Source organism: Vipera ursinii, assembly GCF_947247035.1.
Source record: "Vipera ursinii genome assembly, chromosome: 5".
Taxonomy (NCBI): domain Eukaryota; kingdom Metazoa; phylum Chordata; class Lepidosauria; order Squamata; family Viperidae; genus Vipera; species Vipera ursinii.
In genome coordinates, this window is record NC_139518.1 from 6,575,492 (window position 1) to 6,598,461 (window position 22,970).

Consider the following 22,970-nt stretch of genomic DNA (forward strand, 5'->3'; position numbering starts at 1 on the left):
GCTCTCAAGGACGTTTCGAACATGGGAAGGAAAGAGAAATGGAGGGTAAAAGGTCACAAGGCAGCTATAATTGTCCGTCCTGAATGCCTGGTTCCATCCTGAGCCTCCACAGACTGCAAGCTCCAATTGCCCATAGCAATTTACTCCCAGCTGGGAATTGCCTCTTCTCTGGAAAACGTCCATCCTTGTGCTTTAGATGATTCCTGAATGCTAGAATGGTAAATCCATTTACCGGTGGGATTGTTTTTTTTTTATTAGTACGTGTTTGTGCGAGAAGGCAGCCCCTGAATTCTTTAGCAACAGCTGTTTTCCTCTGCTGCTGAGATGGTCCCCGAGTTAAGTTGCGTTGGCTTCTCTCAACGTACCCGGGTAGTCCCAGTGCCTCCCTTCCCTTCAGTTTGCCTCCGGAGCTCTCCCCGTTGTAAAAATCCTCCAAAGGGGATCCTCTTAACCTCCGATCTGGAGCCGAAAGCGCAGGTCGACATTGCACGAACTGAATTCACGATGCTGGTTTAGTCCTCAGAAGCTAGCTGTCCGCATGAAGTTCCTGTAGAGAGCGTGGCTGGCTACTGCTAGCGCCAGGTACTAATTTTGCACAGTGCGTTGCGTTATCTCTCCGTTTTGTGAAGAAGGCCCAGTTTGCTCTTATTTCCTCCTTGTCTGATGGGTAACTGAGCCTGAGAATGATGTTGCCCAAAGCCAAAGTAAATTATGAGATATCCTAAAAATGGTCCTGAGCCCAAAGTAGACCTTTGAAAGGAAAAGGCAATTAACGCTCTCCTTGCACTCTCCCAGGGACGTGGTGGGTCAGTGGGTTAGGACGCTGAGCTTGTCGATCAGAAGGTCGGCAGTTTGGCGGGTCGAATCCCGAGTGCCGCGTAGCAGAGTGAGCGCCTGTTACTCGTCCCAGCTTCTGCCAACCTAGCAGTTCGAAAGCACATAAAAAATGCAAGTAGAAAAATAGGGACCACTACGGTGGGAAGGTAACAGCGTTCCGTGCGCCTTTGGCGTCTAGTCATGCCGGCCACATGACCACGGAGACGTCCTCGGACAAGCGCTGGCTCTTCGGCTTTGAAACGGAGATGAGCACCAGCCCCTAGAGTCGGAATCGACTAGCACGCGTGTGCGGGGGAACCTTTACCTGCACTCTCCCTCCTTAATTCATGTCTCACCTTCCCAAATACTGACAGGTCTCATTGTTTGCTCAATCACGTGAAATACGCCTTTTGTGGCTGTTGTTTATTCGGTAAGCACACCATGGCCGCCCCCCCCCCAAAATCTTCCACGGTCTCCCGGAGTTTGCTCGAATTCATGTTCATTGCGGCTTGCTATCACCCCCTTCCTCGTAAGTCCTCGACTTACGACCGTAATTGGCCCCAAAATTTCTGTTGCTAAGCAAGACAGCGGCTAAGTGAGCTTTGCCCCAATTTACAACCTTTCTGGCCACAGTCGTTAAAGTGAATCACCGTAGTTGTTAAATGAGTAACACACCCGTTAAGTGAAGCTGGCTTCCCCATTGGTTTTGCTTGTCAGGAGGTCGCAAAAGGGGATCGATCCCATGACGTGGGGACACGGCAAAGCCAGTTGCCGAGCCTCCGAATTCTTTATCTTGTGCCCGTGGGGTGCGCTGCAGTGGTGGTAAGCGTGGGTAAATGCTCCCAAGTCACTTTGTTTTCAATGCCTGTCATAACTTCGAACCCTCACGGAAGGCATGGTTGTAAGTGGCATGGTTATAAGTTGAGCACCAGCCGTGTGACTTCCCCCAAGCAGCTGCTTAAGATGCTCAGTTAAGTTTCCTTTCCTCAAACACCCCCCCACCCCGGTCTTCTGCCCTTTGGAGCGGAGGTGAGATGATGGGGCAGGTTCCCGGGCGAGGGCACGCTTCCCGTGGGCGTAGGCACTGCACCCAGGTTTCCTGCAGCCGGGCTCCCATGCCTGCTGTGATCGGCCCGGATGGGTGTCGGCTGGGCTAAGGTGGGCCCTAAGGTTGCTTCAGCCCTCTTTTTTTCTCCTGCTGCTTCAGCCTGGGCAGCGCCAGTGACTCAGCCACGTGGGTGTGAAGCTTCCTCCAACTGGTTTGGGCAGTGCTGATCCAGCGCTGAGACCAAACGGCTGCGACTGGGTGGGGCTCCGAGTCCTCTCTGGTTCTCCTTAGGCTCCTCTCCTCTCGTCTCTATGTCTCTGCAGTGCAGCAGAGTGCGATCTGACACCGCCAGCACCGACGGCAGCTCCCCCCCCTCCGGCACTCATGTTCCCGGCCTTTCCAGGGTGGGGGCGGGGGGCAATCCCCTGCCTTGCCCATGTTTGGCGAGCCCGGACCGCCGTGCCATGCACCAGCCGGTTTGCAGGCTGATCTTTTCTCTCTTCCCCCCCCCCCCCTCTTCCCCTACCCCCAATTCCTTTCGGAAAGCCAGGCAGATGAAAAGTCTCAGCCGTTTGCCAAAACACTTGCCTGGGGTTTTCCTACTTGGGTAAGTATTTTTTCATCTCCCTCTCCGCCTGCCGTGCGTCTTTTCGCCGCCTGCCTTGAGTTAGGAGTGGGATAAGAGACAGGCTTTCCCACCACCCCCCGTCCCCCCAAGGAAGATCGCCTCTTTTCTTTCGGTTTGCCGCGATCCCAGATAGACGGGCACGAAGGATTCGGAGAGAGGGGTGGTCCCGAGGCCGAAAATTAAGTTCCAAAGTTGGTTCCGTCTTTTTTTCTTCTTTTTCTTTTCTTTCTTACCAACCTATCGGTGGGGTGGTGGGGTCGGTCGGGCCTGGGCTTAAAAAAAACAACACGTCTTGGCCTTTTCAAAGTGCTGCTTTTTTGTGTGTGTGTGTGTGTGTGTGTGTGTAAACAGTTCAGCAGGCAGACTTGGATTAAAAAGGGGGAGGGGGGCTGCCCCACAATTACCATTAGTGCTGTGCCGGTTTTGTGATTTTTTCCCCCCCCCCCAGAAGTTCCTTTTGCCTCCCGGTGATGTGGGTGGGGGCTGTGGTTAATTCAGAGACAACCATGAATGATGGAGAATCGGCCCTGGAAGGTTAATTCAGGACTTTTCATCAGCTTCCCAACAGTGGGGCCTGGACTCTTGATTTCCGAGTGGCTGTCGTCCTCGTTCACCCAAAAGGGATGCCCTGCAGTTTGTTGTCCTGGATTAGAGAGGAGATTTAGTATTTCAGTCTGGAAAGCAGGGGTCATTTGAGACTTGACACCTCTTGATTGGCTTAGCCCCAGTTACTTCCTGTCGGAAGAGATGCTGCAGGCCGCCTGGCCTCGACCACCTGGGTGCCACGCTGCATCACAGGCACATTGGCTGCTTGCAAGGGTGCGCGCACGCGTGTGTGTGTATGGATGGGAGAGAATTGTTGCCGACGGTGCAGTTGTGCTCAGAGCAGCTAAATCTCTTTCCCAGAGACATGGCAGGCGCCAAGGTGCCCAAAGAGTGCCTGAACTAAATGTTGTGAATGGTTCGGCGGGGCCATCTTGGACTCCAAGGCCATCGCGCAACTCCTCTTTTTTTCGGGAACTGTTAGTGCAGGGGAAGGGAATAAGTGACGTGACGGCGGGCCAGCCTTCTTTCACAACCCACGGACTTTCATCTTGATTCAAACAATTCACGAGCAGTGTGGAGCAGGGATGGGCAACTATGGCAACTTCCAGACTTGTGGACTTCAACTCCCAGAATTCCTCAGCCAGCACGGCTGGCTGAGGAATTCTGGGAGTTGAAGTCCACAAGTCTGGAAGTTGCCAAGTTTGAAAACCCCTGTCGAACATATCGGCTCATGTGGGCTGCGTTGAGTAAAGAGCAGTTTGTCCTGGGCAATTCATAATACAGTTAATCTTTAGAAATCCCATATTATTCAAAAGTGTGTGATCTTATGGGGCCGCATTACTAGCTGTCCAGAGCTGCCTGGGACTGGAGGTTGTACCCAATTGTGCTAGATTGAGATTTAATAGGAACTTAATATGACTTTTAAAGCATTCTTTTTGAGCAAGACCTTGATAAGCTAGCCAGATTACTTGACTATCTAAGCCAAGCATCTTCAAACTTGGCCCTTTTAGGACTTGTGGACTTCAACTCCCAGAATTCCTCAGCCAGCGTGCCTGGCTGAGGAATTCTGGGAGTTGAAGTCCACAAGTCCTAAAAGAGCTCAGGTTTGAAGACTATAAAGACCATTGCAGCATCCTCATGGTCACATGATCAAAATTTGGATGTTTGGCAACTGGCATGTACTTAACGACAGTTGCAGTCTCCTGGGCGGGGTCATGTGATCCCCTTTTTGCGACCTGCTGACGAGCAGAGCCAGATTCACTTAACCACTTAACAGCTGGGTCACTAAGTTAAAAACCACGGCGATTCACTTAACGATTCTGGCAAGAAAGGCCATAAAACGGGGCAAAAGCTCACTTCACGACTGTCTTGCTCAGCCGTGGAAATGGCTGAGCAAGGCCGCGGTCGTAAGACGAGGACTTCCTGCGTTCCACAGCGTTTGAAGTGAGAATTATATGGCTCTCCTCTCTGAGCGAAGGGGAGGGAAGGCTAGTCTAATGAGGTCTTGGGCTGGTTTTCCCATTTTACTTCTGCCGTTTCTGCGTCCGTTTTAACGATGTCAACCGAAATCTTCCATCCGTGCTTCCATGCTGCTTGGTACATGTCCTTCCTGGTCTGTTTATTACTTTCCTAGAGCGGCGATGTTTCTGTAGACTTTGTCCTCATCCCCACACGTTTCGACTGCCCTTTTTTCTTGCTGCAGATAATTCCTTCTTTTTTTAAAAAAAAAAAAAAACATTGTCAGGTCACGGAATTCTGAAAAGTCCCCGGTTTTTTTTTTAATACACTTTGGCAGGTTGCGTCTGTGGCAAATTGACATAAAAATCTGGGTTTCAGCGATTCCCACAGAGCCTTTCTCGCCTTGTGCGTTGCGTAGCCTCCGGCTTGGTTTCTCAGCCCTTCTTCGTTCACCGTGTCCGATTCCTCCCTGTGTTCATCTTGGTGACCCTTCTCTCGTCCTCCCTCTCTGCAGATAGCAAGAGGATCCTTATGCAGCAACACGTGAAATGAACAAAGCTCCACAACCCTCAGGAGGAACCCCATCAGCCCCGCACCCCTCCCCTTCTCCTGGACTTCCACAGGTAAGGAGTCTCCTCCCCGGGCTACCTTCCGCACTTGGGCTACTTCCGAGGGAGTCGTTTCCCCCTAGATAACACTCAGATTTTTGCCGCTTTACCTTGTTTTGGTGGCTTGAGGGGGGGGGGAGATCCTCTAGCAGAGGTGGGAAACTACGGCCCTTTTAGGACTTCTTGTGGACTTCAACTCCCAGAATTCCTCAGCTAGCCAGCCAGCCTCAGGAATTCTGGGAGTTGAAGACCACAAGTGCTAAATGGCTGGCTCAGGAATCCTGGGAATTGAAATCCTAAAAAGCTGGCTCAGAAATTCTGGGGGTTGAAGTCCACAAGTGCTAAAAGGCTGGCTCAGGAATTCTGGGAATTGAAGTCCTAAAAGGCTGGCTCAGGAATTCTGGGAATTGAAGTCCTAAAAGGCTGGCTCAGGAATTCTGGGAATTGAAGTCCACAAGTGCTAAAAGGCTGGCTCAGGAATTCTGGGAATTGAAGTCCTAAAAGGCTGGCTCAGGAATTCTGGGAATTGAAGTCCACAAGTGCTAAAAGGCTGGCTCAGGAATTCTGGGAATTGAAGTCCTAAAAGGCTGGCTCAGGAATTCTGGGAGTTGAAGTCCACAAGTGCTAAAAGGCTGGCTCAGGAATTCTGGGAATTGAAGTCCTAAAAGGCTGGCTCAGGAATTCTGGGAATTGAAGTCCACAAGTGCTAAAAGGCTGGCTCAGGAATTCTGGGAATTGAAGTCCTAAAAGGCTGGCTCAGGAATTCTGGGAATTGAAGTCCTAAAAGGCTGGCTCAGGAATTCTGGGAATTGAAGTCCTAAAAGGCTGGCTCAGGAATTCTGGGAATTGAAGTCCTAAAAGGCTGGCTCAGGAATTCTGGGAATTGAAGTCCTAAAAGGCTGGCTCAGGAATTCTGGGAATTGAAGTCCACAAGTCCTAAAAGGCTAGCTCAGGAATTCTGGGAATTGAAGTGCTAAAAGGCTGGCTCAGGAACTCTGGGAATTGAATTCCACAAGTGCTAAAAGGCTGGCTTAGGAATTCTGGGAATTGAAGTCCACAAGTGCTAAACAGGCCGTAGTTCTTCAACCCTGTGACACTGCTACCAGTTTTACCAGAATGAACTTGTAATGAACTTTTCTGTAGATCGCCTGCCTTTGGGCCTCTTGGCTGGCTTTGGCATAGGGAAGGTTGGCCAACGCCATTTTAATTCCTTTTCGTCTTCGAGTCAGAGCTTCACATTCCTCAAATGCTGCCGCAGCTGCGGTTGGGAGGGTTGGGGCAGCTGCCACGAAGCTGCTAACCTGCTTCTTCTCTTCTCCCTTCTCCTAGCAGTCAGCATTTCCTCCTGGCCAGGCGGCACCTGTGGTTTTTAACCCAGCGCAAGCTACCCAAATGAATACGCCTTCCCAGCCTCGACCGGTAAGAGGGTGGCGACAGCCGCCGGGCCTGCAGCTCCACGGGGGGCTGCAAGGACTCACTCTCGAGGTGGCAGCCGAGCCTTCTCGGATGCGGGCTGCCCAACAGGTTCTTTGGTTTGGCCCGGGGCTGGCCGGCCACAAAAGCAGCCCTGCAGGCTGACTCTGTCTGCAGGCACCGCTGACTCTGACTCGGGAGCAGCTCTCACGGCGTGTGCCAGGCCGGGGGGGGGGGCGGGTTGGGACGAGCAACGGAGCCAGCCATGAGGTTCAGAGATGTGGTGGAAACCTCCTAGCTAGGGTCCGCATGGAAGAGAGGAGGCAGGGAGGGCGGGCCTGTTGCCCCGAGGAGAGAAGAATTTGGGGAAAGGGGGATGGGGGAGGAAGCAGAGAGTAGGCAGAGGGGCCTGTAACTGTCGGTGACGTTCTCCTCTTGTCTCCTTTCCCCCCGCGCTCTTTCTTGTCGTAGTTTCCAGCAGGGCCTCGTGCTTTACATCAGCAGGTACTAACCTCCCCCTGCTTGCCTCACTGCATGCTGGATGCCATCCCAGGGTTAGGGTGCCGTCCGATCAGGGGTGGTGCTTGGACACTGCAGGGCCACTGACCGCAGGGCTGGAGGATTGTGTGTATGGGGGGGGTGGGGGTCTGAGGTAATCAGGGTCAAACCCCCAGGTTAGACACACTGCGTCTCCTGGAAGCTCTCCTGTCTCTGGGCAGCTTACCCCCCCTCCCCCCCCTTTCGTTCTCAGCTGCCCGGTTTTTCAAGACAGAGACGATAGTAACCAGGAGTCCTCGACTTACGACTACAATTGAGCCCCAGCTTTCCGTTGCCGAGCAAGGCAGCTGTTTAAAGCGAATTTCGCCCCGTTGTACGGCCATTCTGAATCGCTGCCGTTGTTCGGTTAATAACAAGGTGGTGAAGTGAATCTGGCCTTTCCCCTGTTGTTGGCGAAAAGGGCCGCAAAGCCGGGCCGCCGTCATTAAAACGTAAGCCAGTTGCCGAGCATCCGAATTTTGATCACTGTAACACCAGGGCGAAAAAAAAAAACCCCGGTCGTAAGTCCTCTCCCCCCCCCCCCCGCAGTGCCTTTGTAACTTTGAACGGTGGCCAAACGGACGGTTGTAAGTCAAGGACTACCTGTACTGTGTTTTTTTTGTTGTTGTTATGTTTTTTTTCCCCTTCCTGGGTCGGATTACGATGGCTATAAGGAGCCATTTGGTCTCGCGGCTGTAACACATTTGAAAGGGGAGCCGATTGTGGATCACACCAACCACTTTTAAGCCCGCAAGGGGAGAGCTGGTTGGGGTGTGGAAGAAGATACCAGTCCCAAAGAACAACACAAATCAAAACCTGTAACAGGGGCCTGGGGCAGGGATTTGCTAGGGCCACCTTTCCCCTGAGTTTATGACCAACGAGATTGCGGTTAGGGCCAGTTTGACTGCAGTGTCCACAGCCCAGAAGCTTTCCTTCCTCCTCTCCTCCCCCCCCCCCCTTCACCACTTTTCCCTTGTGACTTGCATGGCATCTGACTCACGATACTGCTTCTCTTGTCACCGTTTCTCATTTTTGGAAAACTCCACTCCCGCTGTCTCGCGTCCCCGTTTGGGTGCTCCGTTCTGGCCTTCCCCTCTGAACGGACTTCCTGGCCGCTCCCGGGACGGATCGCAAGATGTTTGGCCTTTTCCTTTCCTTTCTCCCTTACCCCTGTCAACGACCTTTCGGTGTGTTGCACGTCTTCGAGAGCCCCGGACTCTGTTCTCCGTCTCTTGTCTTCTTGGCAGACTGCCTGCAGACCCCCCACCCCCACCCCAGAAGGGCTGTGTCCTCCGTGGTCCTGAAAACAGTCACCCCTACATCCCCGTTGGCTATAGGTGTGTGTGTGTGTGTGTGTGTGTGTGTCTGCTCCTGCTCCTCCATCACATCCGGCTGTCAGAGAGCTTGCTTGGTTGGGCATGAAGGCCGAAGGAATGGCAGGAGGTTTCATCCTGTCGCCTTAGGCTGGGACTTGGGAATTGAGCTGGAGTTAACTTAGGCAAGATCTCAGCAGCGGTTCCCCTGTGATGCAGCGACATGTTCTCCTCAATCTGGCCAGTAGTTGTTTGTTTGTTAAAACCCTCAATTTATTTAAAAACTGCCTACTTTGGCATTCTTTAAAAAAAAAAAACACGCCAGCTACGAATCTTGGTGGAGTTTGTGCTCCTTCCCACTGATGTATCTAGTCCAGGGCATAGGCAACCTCGGCTCTTTTATGACTTGTGGACTTTGATACCCAGAATTCCTGAACCAGCCATGCCGACTCGGGGAATGCTGGGAGTTGGAGGTCCGCAAGTCATAAAAGAGCCGAGGGTCCCTACCTAACCTGCTGATCTAGGCGTTCAACCCACCCGTACTGTTTCCAAACTTCAGCACCCTGGTGAACGAATAGGATTATATCTTCACGGCCTGAATTGGGTGATGCGTTTTGTCTGAACAAAACTGCCACTTCTGGAGCTGGCCTTCCCTCCTGGGTGCAGTCTGACCCTCAAGGAAGAAGCCTTGATCCTCGGCGTGAAGCTTCTGAGTCAGATCAAAGCTTCGGGTGTCTGTCTTGCTGGTCCATCCAGTCTCTTGCGGAGAGATTGGGATATGAATGAGGAAGTCCGGCTCATATATAATTACTACACCCATCTCAGCGAGTGATCTTAGGAACCTGCAGCCTCTTAGCATCTGTCACGTGGAATGGAGGATCCCGGCCTAAATCTAGTGTAACCACTAGCAAGCTTTGAAATGCGGGTGCTTCGGGCCTGTGCTTCGGAGTCTCGCCCAGTCTGGCCTCTCTCGAGGCGCGTTGGATGAAAGACCAGGCTGACTTAAGGATGCCGGGAATTGAAGTCTTCACACAGCTTCCGAGAGACGGGAACTCTGCAGGCGAGCTAACGACAGGTAGTCCTCGACGTAACAGTTCGCTTAGTGACCATTTGAAGTTAACAGCATTGGGGGGGAAAAACAAAAACCGAGCCGTTTTCACACTTAAGGATGGTTGCAGCATTCCCCCATGCTCACGTGATTGACATTTGGGTGCTGGATCAGCGGTTCCTATTTACGACGGTCGCAGCGTCCCAGGGTCATGTAATCCCTTGTTGCAACCTTCTGACAAGCAAGGCCAGCGGGGAAAGCCAGATTTACTTAACAGCCGTGTTGTTAATTGAACGACTGCAGCGATTCACTTAATCCAGGGCTCTGAGGCACGCTGGCTGAGGAATTCTGGGAGTTGAAGTCCACAAGTCACAAAAGGGCCAAGTTTGAAGACCACCCCCCTCCACACACACACACACACACACCCTGACTTAACCAATGTGGCAAGAAAAGTCGTAAACTGGGGCAAAAACTCCACAAAGGTCTCGCTTAGCAGCAGAAATTTTGGCCTCAGTTGTGGTCGTAAGTCGAGGACTGTCTGTATTTAGTCGCACTCCTGTCCCCCTCAGTTTTGGGTGGAAATGATCAGTTACCAATGCTCATTGCGATCGCCAAACTTTAACCCTGGGTAGTAATGCTCATTGTTGCTGTTCGCCGTTTCCCCCACTGGGATCAAGCACGTGCTGGCCATTAGACGCGGCCTCTCCGTGCTCGGAATCCCACAGCAAAATTTGCAAGGGCGCCTGGGGAGGGTCAAGAGGGCAGGCTGACGTCCACCACAGCTGTCTGTCACTGTCCGGTGAGAACGTGAGGCGCAGGGCCGAATTACAACACAGAATGTAGAGCGCGAGACCCACGGTACACGGGCCTTGTTCGCGCTATGAGTGTTGATTGAGCACTGATGCCTTGGACCACCCTCTCCTGCATTCTTCACCCTGGAGCTCCAATGGTCTCCTTGCCCTCTTGGCACGGAGAGGCCACGTCTAACGGCCAACGCGTGGCTTAATCACAGCGGGGAACTGTGAACAGCAACAGTGAGCATTACTATCCAGGGTTAAGGAGAGTGGTCACTGACAACTGATCATTTCTTAGATCAGGGTTCTGCAACCTTGGGTCACTTTTTAAGACAGGTGGACTTCAACTCTCAGAATTCTGGGCGTTGAAGTCCACCTGGTTTAAAAATGAGCAAGGTTGCAGGACCCTGGCTTAGAGCTTTCCCTTGGCTAATTCCTAAGGTTGTGCTCTTGTGTTGTTATTTAGACATTATCCCGTAGCTTTGCAAAAGTCAGCGGGAGGGCTGTTGCGTAGAAGCTCCTTTGGGGTAGAAAGGCTGATTCTTCTCTCTCAGACTCGGATATTTCCACTTTGCAGCATAAAGCCTGTGGAGATTTCGTTGCTGATATTCTAAGGGCAGAGGTCTTGAAACTTGGCCCTTTCGTGACTTGTGGACTTCAACTCCCAGAATTCCTCAGCCAGCGTGCCTGGCTGAGGAATTCTGGGAGTTGAAGTCCACAAGTCAGGAAAGGGCCAGGTTTGAAGACCCCCCTGTTCTAAGGGCTTGAGAGGAAGTTGCTCTTTCTTATCTTGTGTATAATACTCAAAGGGTGTATATCCTGGGAAAGACACCACCTCCTAGTTCAGAGGTAGGCAACCTCGGCTCTTTTATGACTCGTGGACTTCAACTCCCAGAATTCCTGAGCCAGCTTGGCTCAGCTTGGAAACCTCTCCCTTTCCCCTCAGCATGGTTGGCTCAGGAATTCTGGGAGTTGAAGTCCACGAGTCATAAAGCAGCCTATGCCCAGTCCAGGGGTAGGCAACCTCGGCTCTTTTATGACTCGTGGACTTCAACTCCCAGAATTCTTCAGCCAGCAGGGCTCAGCTTGGAAACCTCTCCCTTTCCCCTCAGCATGGTTGGCTCAGGAATTCTGGGAGTTGAAGTCCACGAGTCATAAAAGAGCCAAGGTTGCCTACCCCTGTCTTAGTTTTTTCTTAAGTTTCTCCCCTCCTCAAGTTTGTTAAGGCCTTGCAAGAGGTACAGGCAGCCCTCGACGACCACAAATGAGCCCAAAATTTCTATTGCTCAGCAGAACAGTTGTTAAGAGAGTTTTGCTCCGTTTTGCGACCTTTCTTTGCCACAGTTGTTCAGCAAATCAGCGGTAGTTCTTAAGTTAGTAAAAAGGTTGTTAAGGGGGGATCTGGCGCTGCTTCTCAGAAGGTTGCAAAAGGGGATCACGTGACCCTAGGACCCTGCAGCGGTCACAAGTAGGAGTCAGTTTCCAAGCCTTTGAATTTTTGATCACGTGACCATGGGGGAGGGGTGCTGCAGCGTCGTAAGTAAGAAATGCAGCCCTAAGTCACTTTCAGTGCTGTTGAAACTGAACCGTCGCTCAACGAACTGTTATCAGTAGACTACCTGCATTTGTAAAAAAACAAAAACAAAAAAACAGCATTTTTTTTTAACATTCGCCTATTGCACAGCTCTACTTAACAGCCTGAAAATTTGCTGGGACTCCAGAAGATGGTAGAGGACAGGAAAGCCTGGAGGAACGTTGTCCACGAGGTCGCGATGGGTCGGACGCGACTTCGCAGCTAAAAACAACAAATAGACAGTTGAAACCATAAGCAAACTTTTTAAAGTTGTCATATTCTATCTGCAATCTTCGATAAACCATAGGCTTAGCCAAAATAAACAAGTCATCTCACTTCCTTAAGCTGCTGGTATTTTCCCTGGGTTAAAGATCACTTTCTAATGTTTTGCATATACCGTAACAATCTTGAGACCATTAAGACACACCTCAAACCGTATAAAGATACGTAAAGGGAGGGCATTTTTTTTCCTTTGCACAGCACAATAGTTTGGAAAGTGAATGTTTCACTGATTTGGCTACTTCTTTCGTTAATACCTACAACCACCACCCCCTCCCATCATTTAAGGTCATCTTGGATGGACAGCTTGCATAGAAGAAGTGATAATAATAACAACAGCAGAGCTGGAAGGGACCTTGGAGGTCATTTAGTCCAACCCCCTGCTCAATCAGGAAACCCTGTACCATTTCAGACAAATGGTTGTCCAGTGTCTTCTTAGCTTCCAGTCTTGGAGCATTCACAGCTTCTGGAGGCCGGTTGTTCCACTGATTTAATTGTTTTAACTGTCAGGAAGTTTCTCCTTAGTTCTAGGTTGCTTCTCTCCTTGACTAGTTTCCATCCGTTGCTTCTTCTCCTGCCTTCTGGTGCTTTGGAGAATAGCTTGACTTCCTCTTCTTTGGGGCAGCCCCTGAGATATTGGAGCACTACTATCATTTCCCCCCCCCCCCCGTCCTTCTGGTCATTAAACTACACCAGGGGTAGGCAACCTTGGCTCTTTTATGACTCGTGAACTTCAACTCCCAGAATTCCTGAGCCAACATGGCTCAGCTTGGAAACCTCTCCCTTTCCCCTCAGCATGGCTGGCTCAGGAATTCTGGGAGTTGAAGTCCACGAGTCATAAAAGAGCCAAGGTTGCCTACCCCTGAACTAGACATACTGAATTCCAGCAACCGTTCCTTATATGTTTTAATCTCCAGTCCTCTAGTACTTTCCATTAGTATGTTACAGGTAGTCCAAGACTTACCATCCCATCCCATTTGAGCCCAAAATTTCCACTGCTAAGTGAGACAGTTGTTAACAGAGTTTTCCCCTATTTTATGACCTTTCTTGCTGCCGTTGTTAAGTGAATCCCTGCAGTTGTTAAGCTAGCAACATGGATGTTCAGTGAAACTGGCTTCCCCGTGGACACTGTTTGTCAGAAGGTCGCAAAAGGGGGATCGCGTGACCCTCCGGGACTCTTCAACCATCATAAATATGAACCAATTGCCAAGCATCACCTGACTTTGGGGATGCCGCAACACTTGTAAGTGTGAATAATGGTCCTAAAGTCACTTTTGTCAGCGCTGCTGTAACTTTGGAACAGTTGCTAAACAAAGGGTTGTAAGTCGAGGACTACCTGTATGAACGTGAAATTATTTCCCCAATGCTTGGGGCATGTTACTGCCACTCTTAAGGATATGAAAATATCCGTAGAAACTAGCCAAGTATAAGTAGTAAATTTGGTTAGAAGAGGAGGAAGATTTGATGTTTCTCAACAGTTATTCCCTTGTCTATGGAGATTCTCAGTTATTCACGTCGCGGTTGTCCCAAAGGTGCTTTTTTAAAAAGGCAACTGGATTTTCTTTGTTTTTTTTCCTTGAAGACGTTTCACTTCTCATCCAAGAAGCTTCTTCGGTTCTGCTTCAGCTTCTTGGGATGAGAAGCGAAACGTCTTCAAGAAAAAACAAAAGAAAGTCGAGTTGCCTCTTGAAAAAACCTCTTTGGGAAACCTCTTTGTCCATTCCAATATTCATAATTACAGAGAGCTCCTCCAATACGCCATTGTACTGAATATCCTTTTTCTAGGTAGCCTCTACTACAGGGGTCTTCAAACTTGGCCCTTTTATGACTTGTGGACTTCAACTCCCAGAATTCCTCAGCCAGGCACATTGGCTGAGGAATTCTGGGAGTTGAAGTCCACAAGTCATAAAAGGGCCAGGTTTGAAGACCTCTGCTCTACTATATTAAAACACACAGTTTTTTGGATGACCAAAAAGTTTAATTGGAAGTCCTCGGGAAGGGAATACAGAGAGTTGTCTTCGGTGCTTTTTTTTGTAAAAGAAAAAGGTGCCGGAACTCACACATGTCATACAACCCGCCTTGCCCTACCCTACAAGGTTCCATCCAAAAAAGGTGCCGGAAATCTGTTCTGAGCGTTCTATGAGGAAAAAAAGCCCTGGTTGTCTTAAACTCTGTGGTAAAACTCTGATTCATGAGAGAGCTTGAAGACTTCATCTTGTGTTTATTTTATTTTGAAACACCACGATCTAATTAAGCAAGCCTTTCATTTCTGAGGCCAGCAGTTGCGTGTTGGGTTTTTTTTGGCATGCTTTAAAAATGTTTTTATCTCACACTTTTTCTACGGAGACTTAAGACGGGTGCTTGCATCATCTGCGTCTCTTGACAAAGAGGTTTCTTGTGAGTTTTTGTGAGTCCTACATTGCAAGTTGCAGGCAATCAATATGCTGGGCCTTTGAAGATTGCTTCTCTGCCAGAGTTTGCACATGGATGGAAGCAACAACAATCCCAACTATTGTGTCTTTCCCTCCACACTAGATTTGTGCGTGTGTGTCTGGGGACAATCCATGGAAGAAATAGTGGGGAAAGATGGCTGCACAGGTAGTCTTCCACTTACGACCGCAACGGAGCCCAAAGTTTTTGTTGTTAAGCGAAACCTTTGTTAAGTGAATTTTGCCCCATTTTACAACCATTCTTGCCACAGTTGTTGTGTAATCTTCTTGTTAAGTTAGCCACACGGTTGTTAAGTCAATCCGGCTTCCTCATTGACCTGGCTTTTTCTGAAAGTCGCAAAAGGTGACCGCATTACCCCGGGACGCTGCAACTGTCATAAATGTGAGTCAGTTGCCAACATCTGAATTTTGATCGCGTGACCCTGGGGATGCTGCAAGAGTCGTAACTCTGAAAAACGGTCATAAATCACTTTTTTTTTCAGGGCCGTTGTAACTTTGATCGGTCACTAAATGAACTGTTGTAAGCCGAGGGCGACCTGTATTCCAGAACTCCTGGCTAAGTCGACATTATTTCCAACGTATCAGCCGAGGGCACCTAGTTGCATTAACAGAGGGATATCATCAAGATATCAAGAGGTCTTCAAACTTGGCCCTTTTATGACTCGTGGACTTCAACTCCCAGATTTTCGGGAGTTGAAGTCCACGAGTCAAAAAAGGGCCAGCTTTGAAGAGCCCTGATCAAGATCATGTGAAACCTTAGTATCGCTTTATAATCCCTTAAATAACAATGAGTTGTATACCGTGTCGCAGTGCTTTACAGCCCCTCTCTTAAGCGGTTTACAGAGTCAACATACTTGCCTCCCCCCACAATCTGGGTCCTCATTTTACCGACCTCGGAAGGATGGAAGGCTGAGTCCACCTTGAGCCCCATCAGGATCGAACCCTTGGAAGCGAGCAAGGTGTTAGCCTGCAATAAATACTGCATTTTAACCACTCCGCCACCTCAGCTCTTAATAAAAACAACACTTGGAATATTGCACACCCAGTTTTGGTGGTTACAATATAAAAAAAAGACGTTGAGACTCTGGAAAGAGTGCAGAGAAGAGCAACAAAGATGATTAGGGGACCGGAGGCTAAAACAAATGGAGGGTTGCAGGAATTGGGGATGTCCGGTCTAGTGAAAAAGAAGGATTAAGGGTGACATGACAGCAGTGTTCCAATATTTGAGGGGCTGCCACAAAGAAGAGGGGGTCAAGCTGTTCTCCAAAGCACTTGAGAGCAAGACGAGAAGTAACAGATGGAAAACAACCAAAGGAGAGAAACCAACTTAGGATTAAGGAGGAATGTCCTGACAGAACAATTCATCAGCGGAACAAGTTTGCCTCCAGAAGCACCTCTCCAAAGCACCTGAAAGCAGGACAAGAAGCAACGGATGGAAACTAGTCAAGGAGAGAAGCAACCTAGAACTAAGGTGACACTTCCTGACAGTTAGAACAATTAACCAGCGGAACAACCTGCCTCCAGAGGCGGTGAATGCTCCAACACTGGAAGTTTTTAAGAAGAGACTGGACAGCCATTTGTCTGAAATGGTATAAGGTTTCCTGCCTGAGCAGGGGGTTGGACTATATGACCTCCAAGGTCCCTTCCAACTTTATTATTATTATTATTATTATTATTATTATTATTATTATTATTATTTATTATTATTATTATTATTATTATTATTATTATTATTATTATTATTATTATTATTATTATTATTATTAGCTGTGGATCCTCCCAACACTGGAGGTTTCTTGAGTTTGGACAGCCACGTGTCTGAAATGGTATGGGATCTCTTAATTTGAGCAAGGAGGTTGGACTAGAAGACCTCCAAGGTCCCTTCCAACTCTTGTTATTCTGTTATTAGATGGCGTGCAGCCCACCAGCTCTGTCCATTGAGGTCTCCATTAGAGGGATTCAGAGTTTCAGTGATTCCCAGAACTTCTTTTTTTTTAAAAAATTTTAATTCCATTTATATCCCGCCCTTCTCCGAAGACTCAGGGCGGCTTACAAGCTTAGCAGTAGCCTTCATTCTATGTATATGCCTGCTTATTAGGGCTTTCACACACACACACCCCAAGCGGCATTATTACAAAGTCAGCTTAATTGCCCCCAACAATCTGGGTCCTCATTTTACCTACCTGGGAAGGACGGAAGGCTGAGTCAACCTGGAGCCTGGTGGGACTCGAACCTGCACTAATTGCAGGCAGCTGGTGTTACTTAAGGAGGCATTAGCCCACTGCTCCACCAAGGCTAGTAGAACCCCTTTCCAACGGGATTGATACGAACACAAGCAAAGCCCATCTCTGCTGTCTGCGTTCCCTTACAATTACCTACTCCCCTTTGTTGGGGCGAGCCGCGTGTCCTATTGACCTGCTCTTCTCCCTATCCCTCCAGCCCCCCCCCCACCCTATTCCAGCTGCTTTTTCACATGGCTGCCGTTACTTTCTTGGGGGTCTTCCCAGGTGCCTGTTAACATGTCTGGCTGTAGGTAACTTCTGTCTCTTTCTCTTTTTTCCCCTTTTCTCCTTCTGTTTGTGTCTCTCTGTGTGTGTGTGTGTGTTTGTGTGTGTGTGTGTGTGTGTGTGTGTGTTTGTGTGGTGCTAACAGGGCGGATTCAGGTCTCTCCAGGTAATCCCATTTCTATAATCCTACTTGGGTTGGGAGTGGGAGGGCGCACGTGTGTGCGTGGAAGTACTTTAAGGCAGCGTTTTCCAACCTTAGGAACTTGAAGATGCGTGGACTTCAACTCCCAGAATTCCCCAGCCAGCTACGCTGGCTGGGGAATTCTGGGAGTTGAAGTCCACGCATCTTCAAGTTCCTAAGGTTGGGAAACGCTGCTTTAAGGCCCCTTCGTGCTGGAATTGTAGTTGGCTGTCGGTGTTAAAAAAACAGCTGTTAATTGAGCCCGTAGGGAACACGAGATCTTAAAAGATGGTGTGGGGTTTTATTTTTTTTTTTCCTTTTTTGTTTCCCCCCCCCCAACCCAGTCCCATGTTGCACAAACCTCTGGAAAAGTGGGATGGGTCTGTGAATTCCTCTGATTCATAACAACCTTTCCTTTCCACGATCATTCTGCTTCTCCGTATACATCCTCTTCCTCTCCCCCCCCCCCACCGGTGGGTTTGGTCTTTCACTCTTCTTTCTTTCTTTCTTTCTTTCTTTCTTTCTTTCTTTCTTTCTTTCTTTCTTTCTTTCTTTCTCTCTTTCTCTTCTCTTCTCTTCTCTTCTCTTCTCTTCTCTTCTCTTCTCTTCTCTTCTCACCCCCAAGCGTTGCGTTACCGCAGTTTTCCCCCCAGTTCCTCAGATTGCAGAGATTGCCTATAACTCACAGAATAAACCCCCCTGCTAACAGGAATTCTTGAAATTTGTTTTATTTGTCACCTTTGGGGACCACTCCCCTCCCCTCTCAGAGGAACTCTGGGCGGTGTACAATAAAATGCGGAGACGAAAAAAATAAAATAAAAAGCACACAGCGGTTAAATTTTTTTTTTAAAAAAAAAAAGAGGCAGGGATGATGAAAAGCAACGTTAAAAAATAAATGAAAAAGTGGAAGGATGGCTTTGAGGGGCACCAGGCGAAAGAAAAGGACATCACGTCGCAGGGCATTTAATGTCAGCGTGCCCCTACCGTCTCTCAAGGGCTAAAGAGATTGGTTTGCATGTTCTTTTCCTTGGGTAGCTGACTTGAAACGTGGGGGAAGTTTTCAGGATCCGTAATATCCTAGCACTGCCGATTTCTATTCAGTGTAATTTGTAGTTTTCTGGCCCTCTGTTTGGTGATGAGGGGAAATGGGGCAAATAATCCCACTTTTATAGGATAGGAACATTTGCCTTACAGGTAGTCCTTGAGGTTAGGCCCACAGTTGAGCCCAGCATTTCCGATGCTCAGCGAGAAAAAATGGCTCCGTGAATTTTGCCCCATTTTACGACCTTGGCGGCCGCCCGTTGTTAAGTTGAACCACTGCAGTTGTTAAGTCAGCAAGCGGGGGGCGGTAAAGTGAATCTGCCCCCACCTCTGCCTTTGCCTGTCTGCAACCGTCATCAATAACAGGCCAGTTGCCAAAGCAATGACCCCGGGGAGGGGTTGGGAACGGGACCACGCACACGCACACACACACACACACACACACACGCTGCAACAATTGTAAGGGTGAAAAAACTGTCAGAAGTCACTCTTCACCCCCCCCACCCTATTGCCGTTGTAACTTCAACCGGTTACTAAACGAATGGTTGTTAAGCTGAGGACTACCTGTATGCATTTTCACCCTGGGTCTGTAATCCAGTTTATTTTACAGAACTTTGGTCCATTTGGGAAGAGGGCACATACATTAAGGCAGCCCAGGGCGGAGAGTCAGCAGAGAGAAGCCACAGGTTAACCTGAGCTGATTTTTCCTCCCCTTCTCCCCACCCCCCCCTTTCGCCTTTCCCTGCCTCTTATTCACGACGACCGCAACAAAGGTTGGTCGTAGGGCCCTCCTTAGAAACGGTGGAAACAGGTCTCCTTTGGCTCTCCAAAGCCCACCTTTGGGTAGGGGTCCCACCGTCTTTCCCTCTGAAGACTCTTTGGGCCAAGCCTAGCCCCGACGGCCTCAATCCTAGCCTTTCGTTACATCCTTCTCGGCTTTGGGGAGGGGGCAAAAGCTTTCATTCCGGAGCGAGTTGCTCCGTCCTGAAATTCAGCAAAGCTCCCTCTAAGCAGTGGCTGTCCTCATAGAGGTAGTCCTCGACTTACAGCAGTTCATTTTAGCGACCGTTTGAAGTTACAACGGTACTGAAGGAAAAAAAAAGGGGGGGACTTAACGACCGGTTTTTTCACGCTTGCGACTTTTGCGGCACGGTCACGTGGTTGACATTCGGATGCTTGACAACTGCTTCCCGTTTATGGCGGTTTGCAGTGTCCCCCATCCCTCCCCCCCCCCCCCCGGGGTCCCCTTTTGCGACCTCCCGACAAGCAAAGTCAAGGGGAAAAAGCCAGATTTTCCCTTAACAACCGCGGGGCTAATTTTATCAACTTGCGGCGATTCACTGAAAAGCCGTAAAACGGGGGTGGGGGTGGGGGGTGGGCAAAGCTCACCGAACAGATTTCTCACTGAACGACAACAAGCGTCGGGGTCGATTGCGGTCGTAAGTTGAGGACTACCTGTATCTGGAACCCCGGGGCAGATTGCTGACACATTCAGCCTCAGGAGACCTACGGTGGGGCTAGCTAGTTGTAGGGGAAGCAGCTGGGATTCCTCAGGCCTGGCCTTACTAACTAAGCGCGTCCCTCTCTCCTTTCTCTCTTGAAGCATTTCTACCAGAGCAGGGCCCAGCCACCGACCAGTGCTTCCCGGGTGCAGAGTAACACGTCGGCTCGGCCTGGCCCACCCACTCATGTTTATCCAGCTGCTTCCCAGGTCATGATGATCCCTTCACAGATCTCCTATCCTGCTTCGCAAGGTGCCTACTACATCCCTGGACAGGTGAGGGGTTAGATTGAGGCTGCGGCCTTCTTCTTTATTGTGGAGAGCTTTGCCGTGCTTTCCCAAGCCACCTCGTGTCTCCCGTAACTGGTGTGCGTAGCTCGCCTTCCCTCCCCCCCCAGGGTCGGTGTAATGAGGAGGAGAGAGGGGTAAGTTATCCGGTCTGCCCTCCTGCCTGTCGACAGATAGCATCCCAGTCGTTGGGGCTCCAGATGCCTCTCTTAACACCACGATCTTTGTTGTCTTTTGTCTGGGGAATGGCTGTATTTGTTAAAACAAAACACGCTGGTCGGTAAATTGCCACCCTGTGGATGTGTGCAAATGCCTCCCGCTCTTGCGGTGGTGCCTGGCCTCTTGTCGGCAGAAACGGCAGAATGAGGAGGTGACAGCAGAGGTTGGGTTTACCTGATGGGAGTCAACTCCTGCTCAACTCAGCTGCTCGTACAACCCAGCTGGTGGGCCGATGGTTTTATTCCACGGGATTTAACGGCTCTCACCGTGAGTCAGTAGCACAGGACAGCTCCTCTGACCTTCCTTTCCTTACCCGTCCCAAGCCGGATGGAATGAAAATGTGTATTTTGCGCCCTTTTGGGGAAATGAGCTTGGCTTGATTTCCCTAACGTGTCCAGGAATGTGACCGCTAAAGGAAGCCTTGCAAAACCTACTGTCTAAACTCAACAGTTCACACCTGAAAATGTTTCTGATTGCTATGGAAGGTCAAGCTGGAACGTGAGCTTTCTCCTAAAGCGAGGGTCTTCAAACTTGGCAGCCTTTCCGACTTGTGGACTTCAACTCCCAGGATTCCTCGGCAAGTCTTGAAAGTTGCCAAGTTTGAAGGCCCCTGTTCTGTCCTAGGAGATTCAGCTGGAGCCACTTCCTTTAGTTCCAAGTCCCTTAATAAACACGAGTGACATCCTGATCAGCTTTAAAACGAGGGCGTTCTGAGGTTTTTGCAACACAAAATAGACGGAAAGCCTATTTTTTTTTTAAAAAAATGGAGACCTAGTGTATAAAAGAGAAAGGGAAACAGCCCACAGGCGATGATGCCTTCTGCAGCTTCACGCGAAACATATCGTGTGGGTCTGGGACTGTTCTACATTGATAATACATATTCTTTAGTCCATGTGAGATTATAACGAAACCTTGCTGTGCTCCATCAGCTCCATCCTGGGTTCTTCCCTTGCAAGGTCATCCGTTTCCCCTTCCTGCTATTCTTCGCCTCTTCCAAACTCTTTAATTTAGGCCCCGTTATCCCATAGTTAGAGACGCGGTGGCTCAGTGGGTTGGGACGCTCAGCTTGTCGATCAGAAGGTCGGCAGTTTGTCGAATCCTGAGTGCCGCGTAACAGAGTGAGCCCCTGTTACGCGTCCCAGCTTCTGCCAACCTAGCAGTTCGAAAGCACGTAAAAATGCAAGTAGAAAAATAGGGACCACTCCGGTGGGAAGGTAACAGCGTTCCGTGCGCCTTTGGCGTCTAGTCATGCCGGCCACATGACCACGGAGACGTCCTCGGACAAGCGCTGGCTCTTCAGCTTTGAAACGGAGATGAGCACCGGCCCCTAGAGTCGGAAATGATTAGCACGCGTGTGCGGGGGAACCTTTACCTTTATCCCATAGTTATGAGGGCCTCGCCCTATCGGCATCAGAAGAGGTGTGTCTAGCACAGGGGTAGGCAACCTCGGCTCTTTTATGACTCGTGAGTCAGCTGAGTCAGGAATTCTGGGAGTTGAAGTCCACGAGTCATAAAAGAGCCAAGGTTGCCTACCCCTGGTCTAGCAGGTCAGATCTTCTGCAGGCAGGGACGCAAAGGAGAACCTCCTATTGCCTTGTGAGATAACAAGAGTCTCAGATATGAGAGCCATCTCAGCTTCCCCTTTCAGAGAAAAGGAATTGCAGAACGATTCTTCAATTGCAGATAATAATTGATTACCTTTGGTCCGTATGGACTCTATGTGCTCTCACTTCATATTAAAGGTGTTGATTGGTGGTGCAAAGGGATACTCTCAAACCAATGGTTACCTTTACGATTACTACTAGGATGTAATCCGTGATGGGTGGTGGTCCCTGAGACTTGCAGGGCAGAGGCTAGTCACCATAAAGGGAGACAGACTAGATGTGGGTTGGGGGCGGGGGGGGGGGGAAAGAAAGAATTTAGAAAGAAAGGCAACACCATCTCGGCAAACAGTATTGGAACGTTTTGGTGCCAGCCCCTATGAGTGAACCAGACAAGGGGTAAGTAAACAAATTGGCTCTGCATGAATCTAAAAAAAAAAAAGTTTTAAGGTTGGGAGAAACATTTCTTAAGCTATCATGAAGGGTTCACCTGCTTTATTTCCCCTCTTCTTCTAGGGTCGCAACACGTATGTTGTTCCGACGCAGCAGTATCCTGTCCAGCCTGGTGCCCCCAGCTTTTACCCTGGAGCCAGCCCTACAGAATTTGGCACTTTCGGTAAGTGATGCCTGCATACGCTGCTTGGGTTTCGCCCTAAAATGGCCGCCTTTTCCCTAGGGGAGGGTTGGGCAACTTTGGCTCTTTTGTGACTCGTGGACTTCAACTCCCAGAATTTTTGAGCTACTCATGCTGGCTCAGGAATTCTGGGAGTTGAAGTCCACGAGTCATAAAAAGAGCCAAGGTTGCCTACCCCTGCCCTGGGGGCTTGAAAGTGAGGGTAGTCCCCAACTTAGTGACCACAATTGAGCACCCAAAAGTTTTGCCCCATTTTACGACCTCTTGCCACCGTGAATCGTTGCAGTTAGTAGCACGGTGGTTAAGTAACTCTGGCTCCCCCATTGACTTTGCTCGTCAGACGTTCGCAAAAGGGGATCACACATGACCCCCAAGGGGCTCTGCAGCGGGCATAAATATGAGTCCGTCCCGAAGTGGCCGGATATTGATCATGTGACCATGGAGATGCTGCAACGTTCTTGTGAAAATGATCATAAGTTAACTTTTC

General features: G+C 49.6%; 1 protein-coding gene across 5 annotated transcripts in view; it reads left to right on the top strand.

Annotated features, from left to right (window-relative positions):
* The window catches only part of EIF4G1 (eukaryotic translation initiation factor 4 gamma 1), a 134,622-nt gene that overhangs the window by 20,398 nt on the left and 91,254 nt on the right, over window positions 1-22,970 (top strand). For 4 of the 5 annotated variants that reach the window (XM_083363862.1, XM_083363866.1, XM_083363864.1 and 1 more), the window contains 4 exons: window positions 5,011-5,119; window positions 6,434-6,523; window positions 19,844-20,017; window positions 22,366-22,465. In XM_083363862.1, the coding sequence (XP_083219988.1) occupies window positions 5,045-5,119; window positions 6,434-6,523; window positions 19,844-20,017; window positions 22,366-22,465 (439 nt within the window). In that variant the 5' untranslated portion in view covers window positions 5,011-5,044. The remainder of the gene's footprint in view (window positions 1-5,010; window positions 5,120-6,433; window positions 6,524-19,843; window positions 20,018-22,365; window positions 22,466-22,970) is intronic. The other variant, XM_083363865.1, reaches the window with a different exon arrangement.